The sequence below is a fragment of the Sinocyclocheilus rhinocerous genome, unplaced genomic scaffold (assembly GCF_001515625.1).
Source record: "Sinocyclocheilus rhinocerous isolate Xijiao unplaced genomic scaffold, SAMN03320098_v1.1 scaffold603, whole genome shotgun sequence".
Lineage (NCBI taxonomy): Eukaryota > Metazoa > Chordata > Actinopteri > Cypriniformes > Cyprinidae > Sinocyclocheilus > Sinocyclocheilus rhinocerous.
Genome location: NW_015656630.1, coordinates 1,568,561 through 1,596,030, shown reverse-complemented (window position 1 = coordinate 1,596,030; position 27,470 = coordinate 1,568,561). Strand labels below are relative to the sequence as shown.

At 37.2% G+C, this 27,470-nt stretch overlaps 2 protein-coding genes across 4 annotated transcripts in view; one reads left to right on the top strand and one right to left on the bottom strand.

The window, feature by feature from the left end:
* The window catches only part of LOC107720547 (1,4-alpha-glucan-branching enzyme), a 146,815-nt gene extending 133,833 nt beyond the window's left edge, over positions 1 to 12,982 (top strand). Inside the window, 1 exon segment of the mRNA XM_074560110.1 lies at positions 12,920 to 12,982. Within this exon segment, the coding sequence (XP_074416211.1) occupies positions 12,920 to 12,982 (63 nt within the window).
* Positions 12,983 to 17,254: 4,272 nt separating this feature from the next.
* LOC107720665 (inositol polyphosphate 5-phosphatase K-like) lies at positions 17,255 to 26,990 on the bottom strand. Of its 3 annotated transcripts, XM_016528443.1 has the most exons (14): positions 26,834 to 26,990; positions 26,162 to 26,216; positions 24,474 to 24,578; positions 23,232 to 23,340; positions 22,538 to 22,654; positions 21,646 to 21,821; positions 21,446 to 21,557; positions 21,180 to 21,289; positions 21,006 to 21,032; positions 19,282 to 19,489; positions 18,975 to 19,112; positions 18,768 to 18,851; positions 18,491 to 18,595; positions 17,255 to 18,415 (listed from the first exon to the last, which is right to left on the bottom strand). In XM_016528443.1, the coding sequence occupies exons 2-14, from the start codon at positions 26,206 to 26,208 to the stop codon at positions 18,347 to 18,349; spliced, it is 1,407 nt and encodes a 468-aa protein (XP_016383929.1). In that variant the 5' UTR covers positions 26,209 to 26,216; positions 26,834 to 26,990; the 3' UTR covers positions 17,255 to 18,346. The 3 variants fall into 3 exon arrangements, with proteins under 3 accessions (XP_016383929.1, XP_016383927.1, XP_016383928.1); XM_016528441.1 differs by lacking the exons at positions 26,162 to 26,216; positions 26,834 to 26,990 and adding an exon at positions 24,797 to 25,069; XM_016528442.1 differs by lacking the exons at positions 21,006 to 21,032; positions 26,162 to 26,216; positions 26,834 to 26,990 and adding an exon at positions 24,797 to 25,069.
* Between the last annotated feature and the right edge of the window lie 480 nt (positions 26,991 to 27,470).

The window sequence follows — 27,470 nt, the reverse complement described above, 5'->3', positions numbered from 1 at the left end:
AGCGCTAGCCTGGATACAGCAGGAGACTCCAAACACAACTCTGGAGATGGAGATGAACCCTTGGGGATGTTTTAGGCCGAACTTCAAACTGTTCCCCCATACCGGATTTATTTTCAGAGTTCTCAATCTGTCTCTATCTTTCTCTCTTTCCCTCCCTTTTCTCTACTGCTAGTAACTGCCCATTCAGTCATTTCCCCAGGCTGTTTTCTGATGGAGCACTCCAGCCAGGGAATAAGGTAGGCCTGTAACGAACAGTTGAAAGAGCCGTCTCCAATCAGTTAGCCTGTGAAAGCCTTGGTAACTTTCTGTTCATAATATAAGCTTTCTGTTTAGCTCTCCCTCTCTCTCTCTCACTCTCTCTCTCTCTGGGCAGGTCCATAAACACACCCCCTTGTTTCATATTGCTATTGATCTTTGACTGCCCCTTATTTATAGACTGATAAATGTATCATTTGTTTTCTCTGCTATAGAAAGGAAACTCGGCCTATTAGTTTCACAACGTCTTCCTCATATTTATCCTTCACGGTCTACCTCACCTTCCTTTTCATGGTCGGCTGGCTAGGCAGCTTATTAAGTGTATATAGATGAATAACAAAGATGGATGAATAGGTGGAAAGCAAAACAAACATTTTCAATGTAACCGCACATTCTTGACCATATTAGATATTGAAAGCTTGTATAGATGGATGAATGGATGAAACGTGGTTCATCCAATGCAGGAGCAACTGTAGCCTGCAATAATCCTTAATAACTCTCAAAATGCTACAAATCTTTTTGTATAAGTCTGTCTTTATATGTCTATAATGTAATTGCACCATTAATAAACCCATAATGCAAAAGATTTGTTTATAACACTGAATTTAATTCTGCCATCATTTATTCACCCTCAGTTCTATTTTAATTTCTACTTTTTTATTTCTGTATATATTTTTTTTTAATTTTCACAAACTGTAAGAATCACAATATATTTTTTCAGGCAGACAGAAAGAAATCTACTGAGCGTGTGCAGAATAAATGTCATCAGTCTATCTTATTTGGTGGCTTTTTTAATTATTTGAGTGTTACAACTGCCCCGGTATCCCCTAGAAACTGATCTTTATACTTGTGAAAAATTTCTGTTGCTAAGAAACCTTGCCATTTTTTTAAACCAATGAAATTAAACATGTTCTCAGTTATTAATTCCTCTTTTATTGCTTTAAATTGCAGAACCAAACTCATCGTTTCTTTCCATTCATTGTAAGTGCAAGCTATCTATCCCATGCAAATCTAGCTATAGCAGCAGTGTTTTTCTCTCTCATCTAATGTTTACGTTTTTAAGACCTGATAAAAAAGATAAACACTATCCTTCTCTCTCACACACAAACAAGTTTACACACCACACACACGCTTTAGAGGAATGTCTGATTGTGACAGAAAATGAATTATTAAAATGAGACGCAGGTGCCGGATGCAGCCTTTATTTTGGGAGACTCACAACATGATTTATTTAAAGGACTGTTGCTTCAAAGTCAGTTTAAAGTATGTCTTTTCTCGCCATTTCTCTTTAATGGGACCCATCATCTCAATCACCGTTTCCCCCCCCTCTCTCTCTGACTTATCTCGCTCTTGTAAACATTTTCAATGTAACCGCACATTCTTGACCATATTAGATATTGAAAGCTTGTATAGATGGATGAATGGATGAAACGTGGTTCATCCAATGCAGGAGCAACTGTAGCCTGCAATAATCCTTAACTCTCAAAATGCTACAAATCTTTTTGTATAAATCTGTCTTTATATGTCTATAATGTAATTGCACCATTAATAAACCCATAATGCAAAAGATTTGTTTATAACACTGAATTTAATTCTGCCATCATTTATTCACCCTCAGTTCTATTTTAATTTCTACTTTTTTATTTCTGTATATATTTTTTTTTAATTTTCACAAACTGTAAGAATCACAATATATTTTTTCAGGCAGACAGAAAGAAATCTACTGAGCGTGTGCAGAATAAATGTCATCAGTCTATCTTATTTGGTGGCTTTTTAAATAATTTGAGTGTTACAACTGCCCCGTATCCCCTAGAATCTGATCTTTATACTTGTGAAAAATTTCTGTTGCTAAGAAACCTTGCCATTTTTTTAAACCAATGAAATTAAACATGTTCTCAGTTATTAATTCCTCTTTTATTGCTTTAAATTGCAGAACCAAACTCATCGTTTCTTTCCATTCATTGTAAGTGCAAGCTATCTATCCCATGCAAATCTAGCTATAGCAGCAGTGTTTTTCTCTCTCATCTAATGTTTACGTTTTTAAGACCTGATAAAAAAGATAAACACTATCCTTCTCTCTCACACACAAACAAGTTTACACACCAACACACCACACACACGCTTGAGAGGAATGTCTGATTGTGACAGAAAATGAATTATTAAAATGAGACGCAGGTGCCGGATGCAGCCTTTATTTTGGGAGACTCGCAACATGATTTATTTAAAGGACTGTTGCTTCAAAGTCAGTTTAAAGTTTGTCTTTTCTCGCCATTTCTCTTTAATGGGACCCATCATCTCAATCACCGTTTCACCCCCTCTCTCTCTGACTTATCTCGCTCTTGTTGTTTTGCTATCTCACTCATTCTACATTGCACTCTGAATTTGCACTTCTTTGCTCACAGCTATCGCAGTTTAAAAGGATGAGCTGTGCTGGATGGCTAGGGTGTTTGTTCAATATTGCAGGTTTCACATGGTACCCTCAGCACTCGGACATAAATAAACATCACGCTGGTTTCCATCAGGCCCGCTTGTAGGAAGCATCACCCGTTACCCTGAACAGCCCTTTCCACAGGCGTTCTGCATGAATTACTCACTTTATCCCTCGTAGTTTTCATTTTGGGACAAGACGTACTTTATACACAGTAGTGCTCGCTCCAAAAAGCTCCAATTTGTCGGATCAGGAAAAAGGTTTTTGCTCCCCTCCAATTTTGGCTCGATAGCAGGTGAGCTTGTTTCATTTCAAAGTAGTTTCTGCCAATTTTAGGACACGTTCAGTGCCGAATCAGCCATTGTGTTAACCTTCCACTCACAATGTTCTTATCTCCTCTGATTTTCTTGTTTTCAGATTTAACCCACTATTGTAGGTTTATTGAAAGCATTGTTAAAGTTTGATGCGTTTTTATTGCATAACTTTTTTAATTGGGAAAGTGAATGGACAAGCTTTTGTTATATTATTGTAAATATGTAATTTGACTTTTCCGAATAACAATAAAGAATTAACTTTAAAAAATAAAATGAAATAATTACTAAAATACTAAATGACTGCATAAAAGAAAGAAAAAAAACAATAAACACAAAAGAAAAACTGGAGATAGTACTGTAAAATTCTCATAGATGAAATGTGGTGAAATATGACTTTCTACCCATCCAGAAGTAACAAGTACTGCATTGATTATTTCCCAGACATAACTCCAAAAACGAATATATGGTTCTGCTCATGGATATCTAGCTGAATTGCTACCAAGTGCCTCAAACAAAATTGTGAATATCTTTGAAAAATATTATGCCACTTAGCATGGCAAACTTCAAATCCAGTGATTATTTCATGTTCAAAAGTATTTGTCGCAGCTCCCAATACCTGCCTTAGGACAGTCTACGGACACGTCATTTGAGGCTGAGACTACTTAAAAATCATCCCTTTGTTATTAACCATTTAATTTCCATCTTATGTGCATTGTGTGTTTCCAAAGTGAAGAAAGTAGTGGGTTAATAGTTCCTGTACCAGCTTTTCATCACTTTGGAGGAGTTCTGAAAGAGCGCAGGCCATACTTTACAGTTGTTCCTCTTTTCTTCTCTCTCTTTCCGTCTTTGTCTCTCTGAAGAATGGGCAATAGAAGGTTTCTTAATGAGCAGCAGGATTGAATAATTACAGCCCTTAGATGTTTTCTTGATGAGATCCTTGCAGCTCATGATGGGCCAAGCAGCTCTTCTGACGATTCCTGAAGAAAAGAACAGAGGAAAGATACAGAAGTGTGAAGCTCTGTGATCAAAGGAACGAAAAAGCTCCCTTTCATTTCACTCTCTGTCTAAAGCAATATGAATCCTCCACGTTCAGCCACACTTTACGTATAATAAGGAAGCAGACTGGGATGGAGGGCGGGAAGAACAGTGGGAGTTTTCATACTAATTTATAACCTTCCCTCTGACCCACATTCATTGGGTCCCAGTGACCAGGTTGAGTGAGTGACAGCTCTTGGAAGGACACCTTGCTATTGGACACTCTACAGGGCATCGCAGTTTTATGGGTCCGGTGACTTAATAACCTCACATTCCACATGAGGAAATGGCCTTTATTAGCAGGAAGAGTGACTCTGGGGTAAGATATATCGAGCGATAAGCAGAACGAGGAGAAGAGAAAGAGAAAAACAGCTCAGGACACTCGGGACACTCAAGGAGAGAGACAACCCTCCCTATTCTGTCTGCTTTATATGCTTATAAAATGTTGATCATAGTGTTTAAATATATTAACTACCCAAAGGCATTGCACACCTTTTGAAAGAAAGGCACTGCAAGTCACAAACCTTCACTGTGGGTAATACGAGCATCGAACGTGAAGCGAATATCTGATGGTTTGCAGTTATTTGACAGCTTTGTTCCTCTACTATGCAAGAGCACGAATTGAAAAAAGTTTTTTTTTTTTCTCACAAGAGTCTCTGAAGTTCTGGTTTTGCATTAAGAGCAAGTTCATATTTGCACACAGGCACACCCTGGAGCATTTTGGGCTAAGGCGCTGCTGTAATCAAAATAAGTCTAAGGACCTTTGAACCTGCAGCCCTCCAGCACTGTGTCCACATCTCTTGGAGTCTTGCCTGGGATACAAACCACCCACACTCAAGCTCAGGGCATCTTAAAAACAAGTCTGAGTTTTTGGGGTGTCTGTGCAGAACATGCATTGCTGTGTAGATGCTACATTTTTTTAGGGTGTTGCCAGAACCCTTAGTATACCTCATGTTTCAAAACCTGCTGCCTCAGTGTTAGTTTGTTGCGAGTGGTTGCCAGGTCTTTGCAATGAATTCTACTGCATTTTTTAATTATTTTACCATCCACCAAACAAAAAAACTTAAGTCCAAACACTTAGAAATGTGCTTGTACACCTCAATCATGTCAATAGTACATACAGAACAAGTTAATCCTGTTTAAGCTAACTGTTAGCATGAGAAAAATTATGCGAAAATACCCTTTCAAAAGTTAACCATGGTTTTACTACAAATAAAACCAAAAACAACATGGCTACAATAGTTAAACCATGGTAACCACATATTAACCATGGTTTTGTTACACTAATCATAGTTGAACCATGGTATTTGTAGTAAAATTGTGGTTATACAAATGGTAATCAATACGCCAAAAAAAAACATGGCTACTACACTTTTAAAATTAATAAAGCCATGGATCATTTTCATAAGGATAGTAGGATAGTATTGTGAGAAATAGTAGGCAGTGGTACATGCATTAGCAAACACCATTGATTTAAGTTACTAGGCAATTTTGCACTGGAAGAACCTTTTCATAGTGCCTAGAAATATTGGCGGAAGTTCCCGGTTTTTGGCATGTTCGCACCGCAGGAACTAGGAATATATTTAGTTCTAGTAACTCTATTTAGGGGAACTAATTTAGCTCCTACTTCAGAGTAGGGTCTAAAACAGTTCTATAGGAACTACCAGTGACAGAGTATGTATACGAAACACCGACTGCCTGGCATTTTTAAAAAGCCATGTAAAAATATTTATTTCACGAACATGGAAAACAGCGATAGCAGCATTTACCTGTTGTCTGCAACGTTGTGTTCTTTTCTCAGCCTCTATAACACTGCAAGTTGTCATAGGAGATTTAGTCAGATTTTCATGCTCTTTCAATCGCGTAAACTGTGCATCTACATAACATCTCCGTTATCACGAAACCCACGACACACAACAAAAACAGCTCCGAACATGGCGTCCTCATTTTACCGGTTGTTGGTGTTTGTAAATTAAGACGTCGTTGTCAGCTGTTTTAGAGGTCCTGCTGCCGGTGCGAATGCAACCAGGAAAACGGACCGAGGGAGAAATTGGTTCTCTAGGAACCACCATGCTGGCTAGTTCCCAGAACTATGTTCCTAGAAGTACGTCCCTAGAACTACGCAGTGCGAAAGCGCCTAATGTAAGCTGAAGAGGTGGTTTTCATCAAAATAAGCTAAAATGTTTAAAGGAATAGTTCACCCAAAACTGAAAATGCTGTCATTAATTACTCACCCTCATGTTGTTCTAAACCCGTAAGAACTTCGTTCATCTTCCGAACACAAATTAAGATCATTTTGATGAAATCCGAGAGCTTTCTGACCCTGCATAGACAGCAATGGAACTATCACGTTTAAGAAAGGTAGTAAGGACATTGTTAAAATAGTCCATGTGACATCAGTGGTTCAGCCCTAATTTTATGAAGCTACTAGAATACATTTTGTGCACAAAGAAAACAAAAATAACAACTTTATTCAATAATTCTTCTCTTCCATGTCAGTCTCTGCTACGCATTCAGAGTATCACGACACATGTGTTGTGGTACTGTTGTAAACGCTTAAAATTAAGGTTTAACCACTGATGTCACATGGACTATTTTAACAATGTCCTTACTACCTTTCTGGGCCTTGAACGTGGTAGTTGCGTTGCTGTCTATAGAGGGTCAGAAAGCTCTCGGATGTCATCCAAAAATTTTCGAACGAAAGTGAACGAAGGTCTAACGGGTTTAGAACGACATGAGGGTGAGTAATTGACTGAATTTTCATTTTTGGGTGAACTAACCCTTTAAAATGAGAAGTAAATGGCTAAATGTGAGCATATTATCTTTTAAACATGGATCGACACTGAAGCGTAAAGAAACACATTAAAACACCCACAGCTCACAGTTCTACCTGCAATTACTATTAAGCACGAACTAGCGTAGAGCACTAATTTGTGAGAAGTCGAGACGGTGCGTGTGACACGGTAAACCAGCTGGGGCACTTGCAGCAAGTGTCGGGGAGTTCATCCTGTCCCTACTGAGCCCAAAGCTCCTGCTGCTACATCTGCACAGTCTCACTCTCACTGAGGTGGCTTCTATCAAAAACTAATGCCTGAAACACTTGACACCTCTCGTCGTTTGTTCTCATTCTCCTCGCTCTCAGTACCGCTCTTTTATCCCTGCTAGAAAGATTATCTTAGCTAGTCAGCAGCATGTTGTGTTTTGGTTGCTGGTGTGCTGTTTTTTTTCCTCAGCAGGCTGTTAAACTAGCTTAGCAAGTGAGACTATCTCGGTCATTCATCTTTTAAGACTTTAGTTTTCGACTAACATCACAACATTTTTTTCAACCAACAAATGCCTCACATTACCAGATAATCTGCGCCGAACATCGGAACTGATCGAGGTTCTGGACAAGATTATCCTCCGATTCTCAGGAGGAGAAAATCGGGGCTAAATCGAGCTAAAACTCCTGTAGTGTGAGCCAGGCTTTAGCATACAAGCAGGGAACAATGGTTTTGTTTACATGTGCAGCAGCATTATTTTAAAGGGGATAAATCCACCTTACTAATAAACAAGTTAATTGTTGGATGACTAGTCAAATTTACCCCTTAACCAGCTTCCAAACTGAGGCCTAAATCATTGCAGCTGTGATCTCCTAAGGGAGTTCCATCACCTGTGTGTGCAGATGCAGATACAGTCTGGAGCTCAACCTCATCATGTTCCTGCTCTGTCTTCCTGTATTAGCATGAGTCCTGATTCAGCAGCCTTTAATGAATCACATCACCGCCTTTACATTTCCGATGTTAACATCGACTCGCTTTGCATTCTAGCCTCAGGCACAAACCAAGATCTGAATAAAACATACATTGATCTACTTTTTAAAAAATGCTTTAGATGTAGGAAGTGAATAAAAACATTTTTTTTTATTTAGATTAACCATGAAATAAAGTAGAATTACCGCCTTCATACACAAGTTATAATAATCAAGAAATTAATCTTTTCTTTCCCAAGTTAATATTACTTTGGGAGAAGAAAGGAACATAAAAATGGGATTTTAAAGCTATTATCCACAATGAAAATCAAATGATAAGTCTGTCATCTTTTACCTAATCTCATATCTTTACAAAACCATATGACTGACTTTCTTCTACAGAACTCAAAAAGACAAATTCTGAAGATTCTCTGTTAAATCAATTTTGAAAAAGGATGCAAAAGCACCATAAAAATAGCCCATGTGCGCTATTTTGTATTTGCTATTTAACATTAATTCTAACATTGAGTTGAACTCGGTGTGAACCAAATCATCTGATTGGTTCATGAATCATTCACAACAGTTTTGTGAACTGAATCAACTGATTCATTGAAAAGATCTGACTCCAAACAACTGGTTCTGAAATTTCTACAGAACATTTCTTATGAACGCCCAGGGAAATCTAGGCTTGATGTCAAGTTTAACTTAAATTAGAATTTTGACCTTTTCCTCACTCAAGGATACTTCTAGGGCTTTTGTGTCCTTTTTGTAGCAAAACAGTGCTTATAAGTTTTAGTTTTCCCCAAGAGAAAGAACCAACATGGGAGTGAGCAGTGACAGAATTGAACCTTTAAGGACACCAAAACTTACCAAATCCTCTAGAGTGATAATGAACAGTGATGGTGTCTATTATCAGCTTAGATCTTCTCTTCATCTTTATGTTTCTGGAGCCTGGCCAGTCACATTAGGTCCCCTTTCCTGGCCTGCTTCCTCCAGGACCGTTGTACCTGAAGATAGTGTTTTTGTTTTAAATGTCAGTGATGGATTAGCCAGCTGGTCATGGGTCACTGGCGGCCATGTAATTTGTAATGGCCTGAGTTGCGTGATTACCGGTGCTGATGAGCCGACTGAAAGATGGTTATGCCAGGAATCAATGAGCCTGTTAATACTGTTTTGGCTCAAAGTGCCTTTTAAGAGATCCAGCTAATCGCAGCAGGCATTTTAATTGAGCAAGATATAACGCCGGTGTAACTCAGATGGAGCTCTGACAAAAACATTCGTTCAAAGGTCTGTCTGTCCGTGACTCTTGCTAGAAAGTGAGATTTTATCTATTTTTCTTCTCTTCTCCATATCTCAAGCTTTCTTAAGGGTGAGTTTCAGTTCAGTGCTTCTCTTGAGGTAAATCAGTGGTGTCTCTATAGACGTATAGGCGTTCTGCTAACATCGAGTCTTAATGCAAACAAAGCAAAATTAGCTTATTTTTTACTCATTCTCCTTCTCAGTTACATAGACTGAGACTTTCTTAGTCAGATCATCTTACATTTTACATTAGAGAGTGATTTAAGTTTTTTCTTAGCTAGTTATATTTTTATACAGCATTATGTAAACTGGCTTTAAGAAAACACCCAAAACAAACTTGGAAGTGAATACCTATTTGTGGAAAGATTATGGAGTAAACTTTAGTCAAAATTCAGTACATAAGAGTTTGCCGTTTACCAGAAGGATAGCTCAAGCTGCCTACAGCTTACATTCTTTTGAGAATCCCATTTCCTGTTTCCAGACTGCAGCAGTGACATCTAGTGGTCAGGTGCAGAACCGCACATATACAGGGCTGTGCTCTGAGATTAACTTCAGTGACTCATGAATCAATAGTTACTGCTGTGTCTGTTTCATAATGAAATCTGATGTAAATCTCAGAAGACAGAGAGGCATGATTCTAGATGCCTCTCAATATAATCCATTGCAGCAGGCTTATAATATAAATGCAAGGTTTTCCCCTGGGGCTCCATAATGGTGCTGCAGGGGGTCAGTGAAGAACTTTCTTAATTTTTCATAACATTAGTAACTATTTGAATCAGCACAGTTACTGATAATGTAGTAATGTTAATCGCTGATCTTAAAGAAAGTTATTCTAAAGCAAGGGTCTTCAACCTTGATGGATGGAAAGATGCAACAGGGACCCCCTGTTTCATATTAAATCAAACTGTGTGTTGTTGGGTTTTACCCCTGACTAATAATAACATGCATTTTGTGGAAATTTACTTTTATCAATTAATTCTTAATAAAATGTAAATTAATTATTTATTTTTAATAATTGTATTATTATAGATATTATTATTGGTTGAAATTTAGTTTTATTATATAGCCTCAGCCATATCACCCTTCAGCCCAAGACTTTGTATATATATATATATATTCCAAAATAATAACTCAAGGCAGTAACAATTTAAATAATATATTTGTTAAGCTATTCAATTTAATAGTTAACTTTTAACTATTTTTTTTAATTTTTCAGATCATCAGTCAGTCGATTCAAAGCTCAGTATCTCCTGAGAAAACTAGGTTGCTGTTGGAAGAGGTGTTAGTGAGGCCAGCAGGGGGTGCTTACCCTGTAGTCTGTGTGGGTCCTAATGCCCCAGTATAGTGACGGGGACACTATACTGTCAAAAAGCACCGTATTTCGGATGAGATGTTACACCGAGGTCCTGACTCTCTGTGGTCATTAAAAATCCCTTGGCACTTCTCGTAAAGAGTAGGGGTGTAACCCCGGTGTCCTGGCCAAAATGCGCCCCTGGCCCTTGTCAATCATGGCCTCCTAATAATCCCCAACCACTTGATTGGCTCTATGACTCTCTCTCCTCTCCATCTGTAGCTGGTGTGTGGTGAGCGCACTGGCGCCGCTGTCCTGTGGCTGCCGTCGCATCATCCAAGTGGATGCTGCACACTGGTGGTGGTTGAGGCTTTCCGTACCCACTGTATATATATATATATATTCCAAAATAATAACTCAAGGCAGTAACAATTTAAATAATATATTTGTTAAGCTATTCAATTTAATAGTTAACTTTTAACTATTTTTTTTAATTTTTCAGATCATCAGTCAGTCGATTCAAAGCTCAGTATTTCAAGTCTTATTTTGATGTAACAAAGTGGTTATATCTAAGTGTGTGAGTTGTTTACATAAGCCCGAGACACACTGCATGATTTTCGGCTGTCTCAGACGAAAGATTGATATCGTGAAACAATCGTGGCGATTTCTGTGATCGTGGTTCCTAATCAGTGGTCCTATGTCAAGATAGTCTACGATAGTTTTCTGACAGTGTCAGAAATACAGCATGATTATCACACAGTGTGTTTGCTGCTATGACCCATGTTTACTGACCAGCCAATAAAAACGCGACATGGCGCTAAAACATAAAACTGCTTACCTCAAGCTCTTATCCCTTCCTCTTTCACCGCTTTAACATTTTTCAGTTCAGTTCATGTTCTTTTTGTTTACCACTAGCGCATGCTAATGACGTTTTATTCTTCTAACATGCGTCATAGCGTATGAGTCAATAGGTCATCATCGTACAGTCTACATGCGCGTCGTACCCAAGTTGATGAGATCCATGTCGCTCAATGTGATCTGCAATGATCTTATAGGATGGCTAAAATCGTGCAGTGTGTAGAAGGCTTTACTTTTTTTAATTAGTCTTCACATTAACACCATGATATTGTTTATTCAGACTGATTCGTGAACACAGAACGCGCACAAACACAAGAGGCGGGATTTATCGCATGAACCAATAACAGCTGATCATAACCACCCATATCCAATCATATCACAGTGGAGGCATTGCCTCCCCTCATGTGACTTTCCCCCATTCATTCTCAATTACCCCCTAGTAAACTCACGGCACGCTTTAGGGGGTCTGTTAAAACTCTGTGGGCTCTTTATTTGAGATGGTCCTCACTGCAGAACACAAGATCCAGGGGGCGTGGTTGGATCCAGATCCAACTCCTCCCACCTTACATATATCTAAACCTACCCGTCTCCACCCCCTGATCCCTAAACCCACCCATCTCCACCCCCTAGATGTGGATCCAACCATGCCCCTGGATCTTGTGTTCTGCAGTGAGGGGCTACTGCTTTATTTTTGTAAAACAAATTTTTTTTCTCATCCAATATTTTGAGGAGACACTGCCTCCCTTGCCTCTTCGGAGGAAACGCACCTGGTTAAGTCCAAACATACTGTATACACGAGCTAGATGCTGTCAGTGATGCTCAACAAGTTCAATCTTATTATTCCTTAAACAATAAAACGCACTGAAAACACTCACAATAAACCACTCATGCAAGGCCACACACAGACTCTGACATCTTAGTTCCAAATGCTTCAATAGTGAAGCTTCTAGTGTTAAAACAGTGATTTTCTATTTGTAACCGCGGCAGTATCTTCTTGGCACTCATGCTGGGCACTCAGGTCCAGTTCCAGCAGGTGAGTGCAGGCCCAGTTAATAAAGCGCACGTCTGCTCCCTGTGGAAATCAACCACAACCTGACCTACAAGAATGACTCTGTTTCCTCTCCCTACACAATGTTTTATTCATGAGAACTTTCGCTAGATATAGTCTCTGATTTCCTTTTTTCCTCTGAGAGAAACAAGTCTTTCTTGTCGGTACGTAGATGTCCGGACCCAATCACTTCTCAGGTCCCGCTGGACTGATCCCAGACCTGGAGTCTCATGTCCTGCTGTGTGAAGTGAGGTCAAAGAACAGTGATTTCACTAATATAAACTGTATTGCTAGTTGTTCCCAGGTTACATAAAGAATTGTTTTCACTCAGCAGATTAGAGCTCCTTTTAACAACGCAATAACTTGCTTTCGAGCTTTTCTCCCAAGATAAATATTGTTCTGCCTTTTTTGAGCTCGGTCAGTGTATAGCCATGTGAATTGTTTTTTCTTGGGACTTACCTAGAAACCTCAAATCTGAAGACCACATTTATACCTGGTTGTTACATCTTGAGTGATCTCATCAGTCAATCAGCACTAAATAAACCAAAACAAGATACAAAAAATAGATAGATAGATAGATAGATAGATAGATGTTTTTTAAATATGTTTCTTTATATAAATGTGAATAAGCGTGAATGAAGACTTTTCTCTTTCTTTCTAGATCTACATTCCTTGCAGAACTGCTCTGATCCTGGCAAATGAGGACACTGATTTCAGACATTGAGGACTTTGCGGATGAATGGAGCTGATTCTTGCATCATATCCCAGAATTCTGTGCAACCTTACAGTACATCTGCTTATGTTCACTTGCAAACGCTGTTATTGCCTCACAATGTTATCCCATTTTTAGTAGTAACAGAATATCCAAACTGCTCTTCTCCATATAATGAAAGTTTGCTGTCACTGGTCCTCATCTGCTTACGTTTCGTTGGCATTTCTGCTAAATTTCCAGTTTTGTGCTCTCCAGAATAAGTTACTGTAATAATAGTTAGGAATGACATAGGATGGAATGGAATAGGTTTGGAATGACATGAGGATGAGTAAATTATTACTTTTCATTTATTCACTTTAAGGCTATTTTCATTTTATATATATATATATATAATTTGTAATAAGATGGGAAAATTATCATTTACAGAAGGTTATTGTAATTTTAGAGGTTAATGCATTACAAAAGCACAAGAGCTTTTAATTTGCTGTTGTGAACATTCATTCTAGATGCATTCGGATTTGGATATTGCTTGCATTATGACATCAGCAAGGTCATTTCGCTCTCTCTCTCCATGTCTCTATTCATCCTGCTTTCCCTCTTTCACCCCATAACCTTATCCTGTCTTCACTTAGCCTTAAATGCCTCCAATCCATGATTCTGATTTAGTGGGCCATTAAAAAGTTTTACAGCACCGGGTGACATCATAGGCCAGTTGGATGTGCTGGGGAATATGAATCTCATGGGGCTCGCAGAGAATCTAGTGTCCTCTCCAGGGAAGACGAATAATTCCCTTGTAACCGTTCCCTTGGGTGTGAGGTCTCAGCAGCTGTTCTGACACAACAGGAGACAAAAATTTCACCTAATTACTCTAATTAACACTTTTTTCCCTTAATGCATTTAATTAAATTGCTTAGGTTTAATCTATAACAGCACTTTAATTTTGCCAGAGCTCTCAGCCCAAGCTTTTAAACACTAATAAGACAGTATATCAGTATTGAAGACATTCATGTTCTTATAGTGGAGTTTATTGCTGCCGCAAACAGCAGCCAGGGTGGTCAAATATATATGAGGGGGAAAAAACAATTGTGTGCATGTATACACTCATTTTGTATGCTGTAATTCATTTTCAGTTATAATACTTGTCCAGTTTTTCCTTCAAAAATAAAGCTTGTTTAAAATCAAAAGTTTGATTAAAGCCATCTTTCCTTGTAACGCCAAAAATAAATTACAAAAACATTGTGTGGAAGGACACAATTAACTGCCTGTGTGAGTGAGTCATTTGAATCATTCACTGAACCGATTTGTTCAAAAACACTCAATTCATCAGGACATAGCACTTGAAGTTAGAGCTAAAGTAAAAACGTTAAGGCTCTATTGTTTTTATTGAGTTTAATAGTTTAATTAGTCACAGATGTATATATGGTAGCCTAGTTTATATTGTATTTATTTACGTAAGTATATGTATTCATCGTACCTCAAACTTCTGAGTTTCGTCTGCGTGTGTTCCGAATAGTGGTCGACCGATATATCGCCAAGGCCTATATATCGGCCAATATTTGGCATTTTTCAAATATTGGCATCGGCCGATACGTTTTTCTGTTTGGCCGATGCATTCGTGGCGGGAATTTTATTTTGACGCTGCTGTTCTGCAGTTCTCACATTCTCCCTCGTTCGCTGTCGTCGTTAACAGTTCTGTCCACGGATAGAAGTCTGTCTAATAATCAGATAGGACTGTTAAATAAAGGAATTAAAATTAATACACAAAAGTATTATAACGATTTCATTTATATTGTTAGTAATAGAAAAGCAAACATTATAATACTTTCTCATTTGCCATCAGCATTCAGCAAATAGGCATTTATATAATTTAAACAAATCTTTGAATGACTAATGAATATCTAATTTCAAAAACCTTGCAAACTTAGTCGAATCCAGCTGTGAGATCTTATGAAGTGTGCATTAGTATCCTGCACGATCGCGTGAATACGGACAGGAGGAGAGTTCAGCTTGACTGGAGACACGCGATCGACAAACGTTAAACTCGTGATTTCAAATTATGCTGCGCTTCATGCTTTTGCCCAATGTCATATTCATGTCATTTTCACTGTGTGCTGTATGTAAAATGAGTGTTACCTTGGCTTTATTTGAAAAAATGTGATTCCCAATGTACACAATCTTCCCAGAATACTGAGTGCCCTGTTGGTTACAGTGTTTACTTCCTTTTTAATTATATTTTTATTAAATGTTTGTTTATTTGTTAAGAATACTTTGTCATTTAAAGTATAAGCATGTTTATTTTACATATTTATTTTTTAATCCATTTTCAAATTATTTAAAATTTCTTAAATATTAAATAAAATAAATAAAATTATATTGGCTTTATATCGGCCATCGGCCACCCTGCTTTCCAAGATATCGGCATCGGCTGTCAAAAAACCAATATCGGTCGACCACTAGTTCCGAATGAACGCATTTTGTTAAGTGAACTTCAACGAATATGCTGTGCTCAAAGAATAGGCAGCAGTGAACACTATGTAGGGACACTGCAATCAGCACGCATCTTTATCAGAGCGAATTGAACACTGATTCGTTCAGGAAATTCGGCGCGAAAATAGACTGGCAATATGGTGTCTAAAATGTAAGTGGCATAACTTTATTTTTACTGTACTGTTATAAGAACAGCACACTCATACTTTGTTGATATCAAGCCAACTCCATCGGTCAGTTATCTTCAGAGTTTAGACAGGCCTGTTACACCTTTTCTCAATCTCAGAGAGTTGTGTGCCTTAAAATAGCCCCTATAGATGTTTTGGGGTTTGTCATCCCAAATATAGATTTACTGTCTTACATAGAAAGAATTGTCCTAGTGTCACTGTCTCATAGCTCATGATCACTGGCTGACTCACAGTGTGTTTTTAGCAAGTTCTTTGTTCTCTCTCTGACGTGCTGACGACCTCCTCCTAGAAGAGCTCTGCAGGTGCCTCAGACAGATTCATAGCTGTAATTATTCATGAAAATGCTCCTGGAGGTAAAACCACACAATATCTCTAGTGCGGAGTACTGTGCCTAACTGAGTAATGCTATATTCTGTGAGTGAGTGAGTATGCATGCGTGAATTTCACAAATGCAGTGCGTTATGACCAAGACAATAAGCAAGTAAACAGCGCCCCCTGGAGTGAGCTACAAAAACATGTAAACCTACAGTTGGAAAGGAAAATAATAATGATGGCGAGAAAGATTGAGGAGGAAGTTTGTTTGATTGTCACTCTGGAGATTGGATTTTGTTGGATGAAAAATCACGCTTCGTGTCACACTAATTAATGTCAGCTATGTAATTAACCTTCAAATGTGTGTGGTCTAGACCTTAAAGGAATATTTCAGGTTAATTACAAGTTACCTCAAAATAGCATTTCAACTAATCTCACAGTTATAAATGAAAGTATACAGATATATGCATTTACAGTACAAACAGATGTTCAGATGTTAATATTTTAATGAAACTGCTAACAATCCCAATGTCTTCAACTGTGCGATTACAGAAACACTTTAAAACATCTTCAGTTCAACTCGTGCCAAGAAGACAGTTACGATAAATTTAACATGAACTAAGATAAAGAGAGGATAAATTATGTATTCAATGAAAAATATAGGCCAGGCATGCCAGGCAGACTGAGCCTGGTTTCTCCCAAGGTTTTTTTCTCCATTCTGTCCATTTCCAGCGATATCGTTGACTTGATTGCAAATGATTGCAAAGATACTATTTAAACTGAACTTAGCTGGATGATGACATCACTGAATTCAATGATGAACTGCCTTTAACTGAAAAATTGAGTGTTTACTATTGTCCTTTTGCATTATTGACACACTATTTTCCTATTTTGATACTGTAAAGCTGCTTTGACACAATCTGTATTGTTAAAAGTGCTATATAAATAAAGGTGACTTGACTTGACTTGGCATGTCACAATGGACAAATGCAGACAATAAGAAGTTAAACTGCCTCTCACTCATATAAAAGACAAATTTAGCACTAACAAGAGTGAGAGACTTCATTTCCAGCGATATCGTTGACTTGATTGCAAATGATTGCAAAGATACTATTTAAACTGAACTGAGCTGGATGATGACATAACTGAATTCAATGATGAACTGCCTTTAACTGAAAATTGAGTGTTTACTATTGTCCTTTTGCATTATTGACACACTATTTTCCTATTTTGATACTGTAAAGCTGCTTTGACACAATCTGTATTGTTAAAAGTGCTATATAAATAAAGGTGACTTGACTTGGCATGTCACAATGGACAAATGCAGACAATAAGAAGTTAAACTGCCTCTCTCATATAAAAGACAAATTTAGCACTAACAAGAGTGAGAGAGTGTAATCAAAATGGCATTTTAACAATCAGATGGTGAACCGTTGTTATAGATACTGAAAAGCCACACACTATTATATAGAAACAGGCACTGACATATAAAACATAGTGAAATACTGTATAAAGCACAGCACTCATGTACATTAAAACTGTAAGATACTGTAATCACTTTCAAATAGGCAAAATGCAACATCATTTATTTAATATATCATATAAAAATAAAAATGTATAATTGTGTTTTGTAAAACTTAATGTAAAAGTGCTTTTTGAGTGAGTACTTTTTCACAATTTATGTGTTGACTTTGGCATGAAATACAGGCTTATTTTAAAATTCTGAGAGTTCTACACTCGTTAGTTTTACAGTCTTATAAGTATCAAATTTGATTAAAAAAAACAACATGAAAGGTGTGAAAAATGTGCAGATCTTTGTGCAGTCAGTTTCTACATAAATCAAAAGAGCTTTCAAGTTAGCAGGCACAGATTCCATGGGCTGTATTACAGAAATGTCCTGTCTTCTTTTTTACTAAAATTAAAAAAAAAACAAAAAAAAGTTATATTTCTCAATTCTCAGTCAAATTACCATGGTTACTAAACAGATGGGATAAGATTCTGAGTTAGGATGTGTCTGTAATAAAGTTAGTGATTGCTTTATAAACCTTTAATGGCAGATACAGGTACATACTACAGTAGAAAAGCGCAGTGTGTACAATGTGTGTGTTTACAGAAGCTCACAACAGACTCAACCATTTGAGAAGAACCACAGATAAAGAGAGAATGAAAAAGAGTAATGCAGTGTGTTCAGTGAATAGACTGAGTGTTTGGGACATTTTAAAGCCTTCGATTTTAAATCACACTCATTATATCAGACTGTTTCACGGAATCAGTTTTAACTTTTAAAATCAAACTGAGCAAGGTCTGTTTACACAGGCAAATATGATCTCAAATCAGATCCTGTTGTAATTTTTACATATGTGAACATATGAGGTTAGAAGATATCCAGTTACTTCTCATATCCGTTGATGTTCTCAGGAAGCAGACCCTCCATTACAGCTTGTCGAGACTCGAGAATCTGGATCCAGACAAGCCAGCTGAATAAAGAGGTACAGCCGAATGCTAACACAGAGGTAAGTTTGCGTAAACTCACCTGGAAAGTCGGACTAAAGGCAACGAGGGTTTGCATGTTGGTGCTGTAATAGCCAAGAACATAATCCCCTGCCAGCAGGTTGAGCTCATTTTTACTCATCTGGACCTTAAACAAGTAGTGCATTACTCAGGTTAGTGCTTTTATGGCAGCTTTTTAGCATCATGCCGTTTAAAAACACACAACAGTTTCAAATTTCATTTTAGATGTAAAGTAATATACATTTCTATTAATATTCATTATTTTCGCAATATGCACATAAACTTTTAGTCTGCCATACCGTCACGACTTCGCCGTTGGCAGCCACTTCATCATCTTTGACCCAAGCAAAGGTGGAGTAATCGGAGGCCCTTTTGAAGCCAATCTGCACACAGAGATATAAATCACCACTGGTTAGTGACCCGCTTTGTGATACAGATCTCCTTTTTGTCTCTTTCTGTGTTTTTGTTCATCCATCAACCTCTTTTTTTGTCTGTCTCCCTCTCACCTTGTACAATCCGATCCAATCCCAGGTTGAGGACTCAAAGTTTTCCAGAATGGTGTAGGTGAATGTGGCATCTTCATCTGCACTCCAGTGTCCCTCCACTGTTAGTGTGACTAGAGGAGTCTCCACATTTTTTCTCATCTGCATGAAGAGATCAAGACCAATTTGAACTCAAATGTCATGTACACTGAAAGGTAGATACATCTAAAATTATAATTATTAATGATTATAATTTAAGCACATTTACTTCAGTTTGATTAGCTCTTTATCATATGATTGATTAAATGATCATGGAATACATAATGCATACCTCCAGATTGAGGGTTGCAATGACGGGTTTGTGGTCACTGACCCCATACGAGACATCACAGGTGTACATTTCCTGCGTCACCTTAATAGGATGCTCATCATCGTCAGCTGATGATGATGTCAACCTATTCTCATCCTCAGTCTCTGTAGCTTTGGGTTTTATCCTCCACAAGATACGATCCGTCCAGGCAGGCTTCCGCTTTTTACCACTAATCATTGTCCCATGCAAAAAAAAAAGAAAAAAGTCAAGGAATGTAAATAATACTGAAGTAATAAATGCAGAGTGAGATTGTAGTCTTGGAGAACTTAAACTTATTATATTATATTGGCTTATACACACTAAAAAAGTTTGGGGTCAGTAAGGGGTCTTTTTTTTTTTTATTAAGAAATTAGTACTTTTTATTAAGAACTTAATACTAATTATTCAGCAAGGGTGCATTAAATTGATTAAATTAAATTGCTGTTCTTCTTTGCTGCTATTTCTATTCATTAAAGAATCCTGATAAAAATGTATTAGTTTCAGCATATCAGCATACTAGAGTGATTTCTGAAGGATCATGTGACACTGAAGACTGGAGTAATGATGCTGAAAATTCAGCTTAGCCATCACAGGAATAAATTACATTTTTAAATATATTCAAATAGAAAATACTTTTTTACTGTTTGTACTTTCTTTTTTACTAAATAAAAGCAACCCTGTTGAGTTTAAGAGTCTTCTTTTAAAAACATGAAAAACCTTACCTACCCCAAACTTTCAAGATAGATAGATAGATAGATAGATAGATAGATAGAGAGAGAGAGAGATATGCTGTAGTTGTATACTGAGAATTCCATGTGAAATTCCCATTTCCATGCAGACATGCAACTGATATGCTGTGATCTACTTCTACAATATGAGACAACATGCAAATGCATCAAACACCAGCATATCAGAGTGAAACATGCTTTCTACACAGTGATAAGGTGCTTAGTGACAGGTGCAAAGCAGTTCTCCATGACAGCTGTTAAAAGCCCAACGACACACTGACAGCATTTCATGGATGTGTGGTCATGTATTAAATATGATGGAAGGGCTGGATGGACGAATGGAGTGATTGGTGTATACATGATTTCATGCATTTTTCAGAAAACCCCTATTTCACTTTTTCCACCTTGACTAGTAATCTTGAAAATAAATTAAAAGTTTGCGCTAATCTTTCCATTGGAGACACAGACTTCCTCTGCTTCCATTACGGACACAGCAAAACACCATTTCCCAACCATATTCCAATACCCATTTAACAATTCAGCAAACTGACAGCTAAATGAGGAAAAGATCTGTGCTGAAGACACTTTTGTACACAGACACAGATTCAAATACTCTGTGGTGCGGAAGACCTCCTATATTCAGCCATTTATGTTTGTTGGGAAATACAATTCCCTTCTTACAACATCCTACATGCCCATCTCATCTTCAATGTAGACATACTACAACATACATGTCTTCAAAGCTGACGGCAGCTGGCACACAGAAAAAACACCTATCACAACATTACATTTGTATAGACATGACTGAAATGCTTACTGGAGCATCTGATAGGAGATTATGCACAGATTGAACGCTGAGTGAAAGGAGTGCAGTGTTTTACAGGGATGTGATGATGATTGACAGGAATTCTGGGTAACAGTGCTTAAGGTAGAGATAAGGCTCTGCAACAAACACAAATATTTCTTATCATATCTTACATAAAGCCAAACCATGTCCTCGGTGTTCTGTTTGGAGAAAGAACGACCATGAATTTCTTCTAAAAAAACACGATAGACTTTCAGGAAATTGAGATCTAAGACTGTTTCCACTTTCATGCATTGAAAATAGTGCATTTATATTGTGTTAATAACATGTAAAGTGTGTGAATGTACCTTATATCGTAAGTCTCAGAGAAACGGTCAAACTTATACGTGGGTTTAAAGCACAATGGTCCCTCTTCAAATTCCTGCAGAATAGGTTCTTTCTTCTTCATCATGGTCAACTAAGAGCCAGAAATCAGTAGAATAGAATAGAATACAAATGCACTTTTTTACTTTTTCGGAATAAAATATATATAATTTATAATCAGCATGCTAAAGAGCCATTGTCTTCAGAAGAGTGTGTATTTGTGCTATCTTTGTTTGTGTGTTTGCCTGACCTGATCTCTGTTCCACAGCAGGTTAAAGCGGCCATTGTTGATTGAGGAGCGGAGAAAGTGCATCCCATGGTCAGCGATACGAAAGTTCAGATCACCAAAACAGAAAACTACCCTGATATGCGGAACAACAGCAATGTGAGAACCATTAAGTATGTGAGAAATCATGAACATGAGCCAACTTCATCCAACTTAACACTCACTTGTGGTCAAGCACTTGTGGTGTGTTGTACATATCGAAGTCTTGTCTGTCAAGTATATATTCAAATTCGTCCATTCGTTGCAGGACGTAGTTCATATGAGCTGCCAGATGACAGTTCAGAAAACACAGCATGTGACCGTAGAATGAGAAACGCACAGACACACCACCTTTATTTCCCTGTGACAATAAATACAAATGCATTAGTCCAGCAGCAACTTATTACAGTAAACCCCCATGTCATACTCACATATTCATACCTCTACAAGGATAGGTGTTTTATTAGGAGGATTTTTATTGTATTATTTGTACTTATTTTTTACCTTTTTTAAGAAATTAATACCTTTATTCAGCTAGGATGCATTAAATTGATCAAAATGACATTGAAGTTTATGCTGTTTTGCCATCACAATAATATGTGTGTGTGTGTGTGTGTGTACCTGTTTTTCTATTCTGGTGGGGACTTAAACCTGAATACACACAGACTCATGGGGACTCGTGTCACGGTGGGGACCTAAATTGAGGTCCCCACGGGTAAACAAGCTAAGAAATCACACAGAATGAAGTTTTTTGAAAATCTAAAAATGCACAAAGTTTCCTGTGAGGGGTAGGTTTAGGGGTAGGGTTGGTGTAGGGCAATAGAAAATACGGTCTGTACAGTAGAAAAACCATTACGCCTATGGAGAGTCCCCACAAGGAGCTGACCAGAGGTGTGTGTGTGTGTGTGTGTGTGTGTTTGTGTGTGTGTGTGTGTGTGTGACTTAAAAAATATTATAACATTTAAACCTTTGAACAGTAGAATAAATATGTCAGTTTTGCAGGAAAATTATATCAATGAAATTTGTGTATAACAGTAAGTGTCTGTGAAATGTAAAGATGTAACGGCTATACCATACCCAGTATCCAAACAGGCCTGTGCGGGTGTATGTACTTTGGATGTCTCTGATGAAAGGCAGGTGGACCTGCTTTGCAAGCAGTATCAGCAGCAAACCCTGCATCCTCACTGAAGTCACCTGAGGACAGAAAGAAAAAAAAAGCCTTTTCATATGTCAAAGCTTCAGTGCATTTCTCAACACAAATGTCACACGCCGCTTTGACCTCCACATCAAAACCGACAGCATCACAGAAAGAGGATTTTAGGAGGTTTCTCTGCAAGAAAGCTATATTAGGCCTTACACAGTGAAAGAAAACAAAAGGAAACATGTATTTGAGCTGAGAATGGATAAGAGTCCTTGATATGTTGACGTAAGAAAATAAGGAGATCGGTCTTGGAAATTCCTGGGATTTTTTGGCAAAGTATAATTAAGTTTTTAAAATCAGAGCTAATTAGTCGTGAAAGGCAGAATGGGACAGGCTCACATCAAATCTGTGGTTACGGTACACAAATGTGCTGGTGTGAAACAATGCCTCTAGTGTTTTCAATGGCCTGCAGTGAACAATGGAGCTTAACAAGCTTAATGAGGAGATGGCTCATCCTGATTTTGTCTCTCTATTCTTTTGTAACTGTTACAACTGCATATAAACATATGTAAGGACACTCAACAGTGTTGAGTGCTGAGATACACAATCAGTTTTTTATTTATTCTCTACCTTGATATATCCCATTGGTGCCAGAGTATCCATGAGAAGGTGACTCCATGAGTCCTCAGAAATGAGATCAGAGATATACCGCACTGGAGTGGCATTCACTTCCTGTAGACTAGGGCACAAACACATCTGCTCATCTTATATCACATCACAATGTAAACGTACCAACTGACAGATAAATTCATTCTGTCTCATACATAGAGTATATATACTGAAAAAAATCTTTGGTGTAGGATTTACTTTGAAACAATTTTAACTCAGAAAATGCTAGTAAATTTCACAGAAATATATATATATATATATATATATATATACTTTTAAGTAGAAAGAACATATAACACACACACATATATATACATGTATATATGCATATATATATACATATATATATATATATTCTCTCAGAAATTGCTAGTAAATTTCTATTTTAAATAGAAAGAACATACAGTATGTTTTAAAAAAACGTATTCAATAAGGATGCATTAAATTGACCAAAACCATTAATCATTACAAAATCATTACAAAAGATTTATATTTCAAACAGTACAACTGTTTACAACATTTATAATAACAAGATGTTTCTTGAGCACCAAATCAGCATATTAGAATGGTTTCTGAAGGATCATGTGACACTGAAGACTGGAGTAATGATGCTGAAAATTCAGCTTTGCCATCACAGGATTAAATTACATTTTTAAATATTAAAATAGAAAACTTTTAATTTTAAACTTTTATTTTAAATCTTAATAATGTTTCAAAGTATTACTGTTTTTACTGTATTTTTAAAGTAAAATCTTGCCAAACCAACACTTTTAAAAGGTAGTGTATATATTAGTGACATGTACAAATAGATATATTTGTCAAAAAAGAGCAATGTGTGAGATCATCTGAGGGCTACGTGAATGAGTGCTCTCCAATTGTGTGGTCACTTTTGACCCTGTACACTTTTAGAAATAAACACACTTAAAACAATTTTCACACTCTCACATTTTCACACCCTCACTGGTTAATTTAATTTAGCCACCAACAATGTCTAACAGTGTATCTTAGGGAAATTCTGGCATTTTTCTGTCATATTTCCTCCACATTTCTAACAATGTATTGTGTTTAATAGCATTCTTTGGTAGTAATGACGTTTTAAGCATTTTCAGAATAAATTGGCCTACTAACATGGCCTAGATTTTTTTTTTTTTTTTTTTTGAGTGTAAATCTGCTGATCATGTGATTCAGGTGATGTTAACTCACCCAATCACAAAGAGGTCAGTGGCCGGCTGCGAGTAAAGCTGCAGTAATGACCTCACATCGGCTGGTGGCTCCGCTGTGCCAACATTCCATGTGACCACGTGCAGCCTGAACAAGAGAAGAAGTCACAAACAGAGCAGGAATCAATTAATGAATGAACTGGGTTCATATAAACTATGATTTGAATATCTGAGAAAAACATGTGAGAAAGTATAAAATTAAAGATAAAATGCAAAGAACTTGCTGGCAAAGCACCAACAAAATCCACGTCTTCTATTACATCAACACAAGTCTATTTAAAACTAATTTTCAATGACTCCGTAAACCTGAAGGACTCTCTGTTGGTGTATTTTCCACAGAGGTAAAAGGCTTTGTCTAGCGTATGGGACACTTCCTCATTTGCCTCATCATCTGAGCTGAGATCCTCCAAGCAGACGAGCAACTGAGCGAGCCTCTGGCGGAGAATCACCAGCGATGAAGTAGACGTCGTGGTGGACGTACTGTCAGAGCGCACACGTGGAACATCAAATGTGTCCGACATCTTTTTTGCTGTTCTCCCAAAACAACTGATAATCTGAAGCCTGATTTATCCAATCCAAGACATCAGCTGAAGTGAGTAGATTTATTATTTGATTCTCTATTGTATTGGCCCCAGATGTCTACATGCTGTAGTTCCAAGACTCATATTTCTCAGATCTTCTCAGAAACAGAAGTTTATCATTCTCCTTTGACACCAGGAAGCCTTCAGAAATCAAGTAGTTAGTAATTGCAATAAATGTAACCCTTTTTGTTGCTCTACATGTTCTCATTGCATCTTGTTGCCTGAATGGATGTGTGTGAGTAAAAGCATGCGTTAAGGAGAGTATTTGGGATTATGAAGTGTAATCTGGAGCAGTACAGAGCCACGTGAATGAGGCCAGGAATACAAAATGCAAAAATTACTAACAGGCCTGATCTCCAAATCACTGCATGTATTGTTGCATGTATTGTTGCAGGTCTTGAGCGGCGCAAGTAAATGTCGACCGATGCTAATCTGCTTTATGTAAGAATTGGTCTCAACACTTTGAATATTTCTTGGACTCTACAATCAATCAATCAAATAAGGTAAATATTTTTTCTAAATATGTGAGAGCATAATGCCAAACTTTGAAAACAAACTTGCATTAAGTTAACTCTGAGAGAGTTCAATTTTACTACCTTGGAGTCAAATGTAACTATATCTGAGTTGATAATTTCTTATCATAATTTTTTGCCAATTTGTGCTGCTTTTTTCTTTTAAACCAGAAAAATTTTACTAATTCAACAAATACTAATAAATTAGTCTAAAATAACAATAATTCTGAAATGCAGGCTAATTATCTTTCCACCCTGTTGCTAAATAATACAGTCACATGCAAATTCTTAGGAAGCATTCAGCAGCAGAGAGAAAGAAAAAGAGCAGGCACATAAAGACAAGCAGCTGGTCTTGTGACAAATTGTAAAACTTTTGAGAGAAACACCAGCATTCACAATTTGGTTCCGTGCAAGTAGAAAGTCAGTAATGCTGGACAATAAATCAAACTGAACACATGGAACTCCTTTCACTTCTCAAATCTCAGTTCTCTGAGTCCCATTTCTTTCACCTCACTCTTGTCATCCTTGTTATTTTGAAGTGAAGAGGGGTTCATTTCATTGATTAAGGATGATGTTACCTGAAAGCCTGATGTCCATCCCTGGATCCAACATTTTGTGCGCTCATTCTCAGACCTGTGCACACAAAAATCATGTAAACAAGCATGCATGGTAATTCAAACATTAATCTAATCTAAAAGAGTTAATCCTGTCTCATTTTGAGCTGAAAAGCTTTTTAAAATGATGAAATAAAAATCTGGAGGTTGACTGATTATTATAATATGGATCAGTGATGTAATGTTCACTGAAAACGCTCTGTTGCTATGGATACGGGCAAAAGTGATTATGACTAGCTATAACTTTTATGTTGTTTGATAGTAAAAAAGACTTTTGTTTTGACTTAAAGACTTGTTCAAGACGGAGGTAGTAAATGTATAAACGTTTTTCCAAAAAGCATAACAGTCTAATCTAATTTCTCTCTTGTTTTATGTAACGAGTACTGTTGTCAGCGTTCAAATATGAAAAAGTGGGCTATATTCAAACAGCCATCGAATAAACTTCAAATATTTAGAGATTTTCAGATTAAAACATTACGAAAACTAAGCTCCTCTAAAGCTACCGTAACGAAAGCAAAATTAAATTTATGCTACTGCATAATTAAAGAATCATCTAATCAAACTCCTTACTAAATCTGAAGAATAAGACAACGCAAATAATCTCAGTCATCCTCGCGCAAAGAAAAACAATCTTACCTTTCAGCCTCGGTCTTGTGGAGATTCTGCAGGTGTCTTGAATATCTATTCCGTACTTAACAGGTATAGGACAGTGTGAGAGTTTGGGGTTTGTGTTTACACCCCTTTACTTCCTCACTGTCCGGCCAATCCTCAGAAACCTCTTAAAGCCGCAGTACTTTCATCACATAAACGCCTGAAAGCTTTAGCTAAGTTATGAAAGACTTGAACTGTGTCTAAACGATTTGTTATATGTCGCAATCCTTTTTGATTAGGGCATGAAACAGAGAGTTCTCTGTTCATTAAAAACTTGATTTTTAGCTTAATTTAAAATCCATTAACTTGTTTTTGGTCACTATCATAATGGCAATAATGTGGTTTATGCAGATGCAGTGATTTTAGTAAGGGACACATAAGGTATTTTTGTCAGTGTAAAGAATAATCTTGACTATAAACATTTCTTTGTCATAAACATGCCAGCCTATCAAAGCTGAGGACCTCTAGGACCAGAGATTAAGGGTAAATTTCACCGTCCAAAAATGGTCCATTGCTTTCTTTAATCATCTCAGAGCTGAACGAATCGATTTACCTTACAGTTTTTTTATCATTGCTACTGAGTATAATTAATAAATACATGTAATAAACAATTAAACATGTC